The sequence below is a fragment of the Chaetura pelagica genome, unplaced genomic scaffold, assembly GCF_000747805.2.
Source record: "Chaetura pelagica isolate M959 unplaced genomic scaffold, ChaPel_1.0 scaffold809, whole genome shotgun sequence".
Taxonomy (NCBI): Eukaryota; Metazoa; Chordata; class Aves; order Apodiformes; family Apodidae; genus Chaetura; species Chaetura pelagica.
The window spans coordinates 68,786-74,106 of NW_009954423.1; the positions used below are offsets into that span (position 1 = coordinate 68,786).

The window sequence follows — 5,321 nt, forward strand, 5'->3', positions numbered from 1 at the left end:
ACAAAGGTTGATCTTCAATCTCTTGGGATGCAGTAGCTGCCATTTTGAACACATTTTTGGTATGATTCTGCACACTGTTGCTTGGGAATCCTTGCTTAAGAGATTATTGCCCCCATTACTTTCTGCAAGCAAAAGATAGAGGTCCCTTAACATCTAGCTTTTGGGGATTATGGTGCATAAGATTTTTTTTGTCTATGTCTTGATTAGTGATTGATATTTAATTGCATTTTTCAGGGGAATAAAATCAACAGTGTTGATATTACAAAATGACAAAACATCCTCCGAATAGAAGAGGGATCAACTTTGAGGTGGGAGCCCAGTTGGAAGCCCGTGACAGATTAAAAAACTGGTATTTTTTCAAAACCCTTCATACTGTATTAACTCTTAAGTCATTAATATATTAAACATTTTGTAATGGTACAATATTTAGAGTCCTGGTCATTGTTTTGTAGGAAAGTAGTTAATTTATAGACGTTTATATACCAGTGGTTGAAATGGGCGAGAGATGCTGATGTGTTGTGCTGGCCCTTAAAAAGAAGTGTCCTGGTGCTGTCTGTGTGTGGGAAGTAGGACTATGCATAAATGTAGTGGGACTTCAGACTCTGGTACTCCTGAATTTACATTTTAAAGTCTGTGCTACACCCAGATTGCAGAGTGGAGATTATGATGGGATCCTTTGCAGCACAGAATGCCCAAGGTAGTTCCTCGCTGCTTTATGCATTGCTGTTGTGAATTCATAGGCTTTGAAGTCTGATGGAAGTAATTACAGCCTGTGCTTGTGGGAGAGTGGTCAGCTTTAAAATTCAAGAACTGGGTGGGGAAACATGTTCCACACAAACTCTGCTCTGGAGCCTGCCTTGCAGACTTCAGTTGTGAGGAAGAACACTTCTTGACTAATCACTGCAATAGGAGCAGAGGAAAAGGGCCTGTAAGCCTTCAAGGGCTGTCTTTGAACCTTCTAACTCTTCATTTTAGGAGGTCACCTACAAAAATTAGTGTTTAATAATGCTCAGTGAATGAGGCATATGATGAAAATTGCTGGAGATGAAGACTTAAATCCAGGAATTATTTTGGTTTTCTTAGTTCTTTAAGATACCTCCTCTCTCCTATAGCACTATAGCAATCAGCTGTAGTTGACTTCATTAAAAAGTCTGTGTGGGTTAGACATGACTGTGCTTTAGACTCTGGAATCTTAACAGTGCAGAAAAGTCAGTGTTGAAAACCATTGGGACTTCCCAGAACCAAGAAGCTTAAGACAGGGGACTTGTTCTGAAATGTCTTGGTTGCATGCAGAGTATTTCTGGACTTTACAGGTACAAGGGGATTGTGATTGTGAAAATGAATAAACATTGTTTCTTTGAGGAAAGAACATGAAGTATGAACTTGAAATCGTACTTGGATGGTATGTTGGCTTTCCTGTGTAATCAGCAGTTGTGTAGGTAGGACTTTGATCTGAATCTGTGTGCATATTTTGCATTCTTGAGCATCATTTATATGACAAGAAACTAGTCATGCCTACAAAAATGAGTTTTCTTAGTCTGTCTGTAATGTAGGCTTATTAAAGATGGAGTTTAGTATAGGCTGTGTTTGAGTAAGGGTAATAACTTGTGTCCAGGACTGTTACCCTTCTGACATGTTTGGGCAACACCAGTATCTCAGTTTGGGAGTACTCGGCTCTTACATGGCAAAACTGCGGAGTTGGGGGAATGTGTTTGTGAAATTCAACACATACTATGCTTTCCATAAATCCCTTGGTTTAAATTTGAATTTTGTATGTATTGCATTTCCAAAATCAAGCCATGTTGTTTGATTTTTTTAAAATTCTTGATCTTAATGACCTGTCTTAAGCCCAGTGTTTTGCGACTCTTTGATCTCACAGCTTAGTTATTAACTTTCCTGTTCTGAAAGTTGGGGTTTTTTTTGCTTGCTAAGCTTTTGAAACCTGGGTCAGAAACTCTTATGTTTCCTTGACTAGTGATCTGAGTGTATTTCTGTATTCAGGCTTTGCAGAGGGACCTGGATAGGCTGGATCAATGGGCCAAGAACAATGGGACAAGATTCAACAAGGCCAAGTGCTAGGTTCTGCATGTTGGTCACAACAACCTCAGGCAACACTACAGGCTTGGGGCAGAGTGGCTGGGGGTGCCCCGCAGAAAAGGACCTGGGGATGCTGGTTGACAACTGGATGTACATGAGCCAGTGTGTGCCCATGTGGACAAGAAGGCCACTAGCATCCTGGCCTGCAGCGGGAACAGCATGGCCAGCAGGAGCAGGGAGGTGATGGTCCCCCTGTGCTGGGCACTGGTGAGGCTGCACTTTGAGTAGTGGGGTCAGTTCTGGACCCCTCACTATAAGAAGGACACTGAGGGGCTGGAGCGTGTCCAGAGAAGGGCAGTGGAACTGGGAAAGGGTCTGGAGAACAAGTCATACAAAGAGCTGCTGAGGGAACTGGGGATGCTTAGTTTGAAGAAGAGGAGGCTGAGGGGAGACCTCATTGCCTTCTATAACTGCCTGACAGGAGTTTGTAGGGAGGTGAGTGGTGGGTTCTTCTCCAAAGTGAGTAACAACAGGACCAGAGGAAATGACCTCAGTTTGTGCCAGGCGAGGTTTAGTTTGGATATTAGGAAGAATTTCTATCCTGAAAGAGTGGTCAGGCACTGGAACAGCTGTCCATGGAGGTGGTGGAGTCACCATCCTTAGAGGTATTGAAGAAATGTGTAGGTGTGGCAATTCAGAACATGCTGTAGTGGCTGAGGTCGTGGGATTTTTTTGTGGGTGTTTTTTGGTGAAGTGTTTGTAATGTTTATGTTTGTTAGGGGTTTTTTTAAGGTTGATGGTGGGATTAAGTGATCTTTCCAACCATGATGATTCTGTGATTCTGTGTTAGGGTTTGTGAACCAAAATTTGTAAGAGCTGGAGGCTTATTTGCTCTTAGAAATACCAGAGAGGGCAGGCTGACACACCTCCCCAGGTGTGGGTTTGTGGAGGATAGCAGACTTCTGATTTTTTCATCTGCTGTGTGAACAGCACTGCTCTGTGGTGTGGTTACAAGGTACTCTTTTTATGCAGATACAGAACTTTCCATGTGCTGATACTTGGTTTCCAGAAGCCCAGACTTTTCTTGTGAGTGCTGCTGTTGCTGTGTTGGCACTTACACAGAGGCAGAAGTCTCCTGTTTGATTGGAGGACTGCCTTTTATTTCTGTGCCTGGTACCAAAATACATTGGTTGGTTCATGGGCCAGTGTTGTTTTTCAGGTGGCTGTAGTGCTCTGGGAAGTATTTCATTTATTTACCTTACCTGCCTTTCATGACGGTGGTTTCTGGCCAGAAATTCTAGTTTAGGACTAGCCTGTTGAAGAGGAAAAAAAACCCTATGTATGCCAGCAGAGTAGTCAGTGTAGAGTCAGCTCCTTGCTAAAGGGCAAAGTGAATTATGCATCTTTAGGTCTGTTACCAAAGGTTGCTTTGTTTTATCTGGAATCATAATGTATTGGAAATGCATTTCAGTTCCTGGTGCTGTTCTCTGTCACCTCCTAGATGTGAACTCCAAGGAGAACAGCAAGTACTTTTGGTACTTGGCTTAGTTCTTAGGGTTGGGTTGACTCATCAAAGCTGCTATGAAAGGCTTGTGACAATCTCTGACCTCAGGACACCAAAGGCGAAAGAGAGCTCTGCTTGTTGGGCAATGTCTCCGTGCATGGTGGAAGGCCTCTTGGTACCCAGTGCTGGAGTTCAGAGGATGGATAGTGGGACTGCTCCTAAATGGGGAGATCCCAGGAGGCCAGCTGTGATGGTGCGTGTGCACACACTGTCCCTGCTCAGTTAAGTTCTTGAAACTGTTTTGTGTTGGATCCTTTAAACTGCAGTGCTAGCTAGCTACAGATGTCCTCTCACTGAGAAGAGACTGGCTCTGTACTGGATGCCTGCAGTAGGCAAGTAATGACCTCTGTGTGTTACCTTATTGTGGTGACAACTCTTTCAGGTTCTTCTCTCTGTGCAAGTAAAATGGATATGAAGAGACATGATTCTGGTTGAGTATTAAGAACAAGATCAGTATTGTAAGAGTCTTGCGCCACCCTGTTGAGGTACAGATTGTAAGTCTGCAAGTTTAATTCCTCATGCTGTTAACCTTTCTCAGTACTAAGAAGCTGAATGATGATGATGATGAAACCCTGCTGTCCTTCATAGTACTGGTTATCCTAGATGCCTCCTTTTCCTTTCCTCTCAGCATTGCTTTGACTGCAGTAAACTTGTCCCTTCCTAGCTCTCAGAGAGAGGGGACTTACAGCAATTCTGGTTTGGTATATAGGAAGGGAGAAGGGAAACAAACTAGTCCAGGGTTGAGAGAAAGGAGCTTCTGCAGTCAGCACCCAGAGGTTGAATTTCCAGATATTTGCCTCCTCGCATAAGAGGATGATTTCAGAGTTATGTCTACAATAAACCTGTTTTCATACTGTTTGCTGAATTTTAAGTTACCTCTGCCCCTTGGCATCTTCACAGGATTTTTGGTGCATGTGTGTGATGCACTGTATCACTTCTCTGTATAGATGCATGACTCTGGGATGATGGCTCTTCTAGTGGAGAAGGCTCCTCTGGCTGTGAAGCAGGGAGCAGTCTTGCATCATAGAGTTGGTTGGCTCTTGTTACTTGGGCTTGTCCCTCTGCATTGGGTGAAAGTTAGTGGGTTGAGTGTGTTTATCAGAGCTTATCACCTGCAGGGACTAAAATATTAGCTTAATGTTGAGCCAGTGCTTTTGTTGTTTTTCTCAGCTTACCTCTTGATCTTGGAGAATCTGGAGAAGCCCTAAGCCTATTTCAGTCCTGATGGCAAAAATATTTTTCTTGCTAATGACATGTTGAGAGAACCTGGGAATTCCTTTCCCTGTTTTAGCTGTACTTTGCAGGGAACTACATGCTGGTTTTTGTCATTACCTGTACTTTGTCACAGGCAGTTCCTGAGGTATCTAAGAGTCAATTAATGGAACTATGTTGTTTTATGTGGAAAGACTCTGAATGTTCCCCCCACCTCAAACCAGGGTTCTTACCTGAATATGAACTATGTTGACTGTCAGACAAAGGGAGTTGCTTCCTTCCTAGGAAGCTGTAATCAGTTAGAGATACCCCTGCCTTAAGTATCTCCCATTTGTCTCCCTCTCCTCCCCAGCTGTTTTGATAATAAGTTGAGCTGAAGTAATGGCACAGCTTGAGGCACAGAGCATTGAGCATCAGGCCAGGCCTTAGGCTGGTTGCAGTGTCTGTGCCATGGCCTGTTTGTAGCTCTTGTTGCAGAAGTCATGACTTGATGTGTCTCAGATCTGCT

General features: G+C 43.4%; 1 protein-coding gene across 1 annotated transcript in view; it reads left to right on the top strand.

Moving 5' to 3' along the window:
* The first annotated feature begins 234 nt into the window (after positions 1-234).
* The window catches only part of PHF20 (PHD finger protein 20), a 57,702-nt gene continuing 52,615 nt past the window's right edge, over positions 235-5,321 (top strand). Inside the window, exon 1 of the mRNA XM_010004470.1 lies at positions 235-349. Coding sequence (XP_010002772.1) covers positions 267-349 — 83 coding nt within the window. The 5' untranslated portion in view covers positions 235-266. The remainder of the gene's footprint in view (positions 350-5,321) is intronic.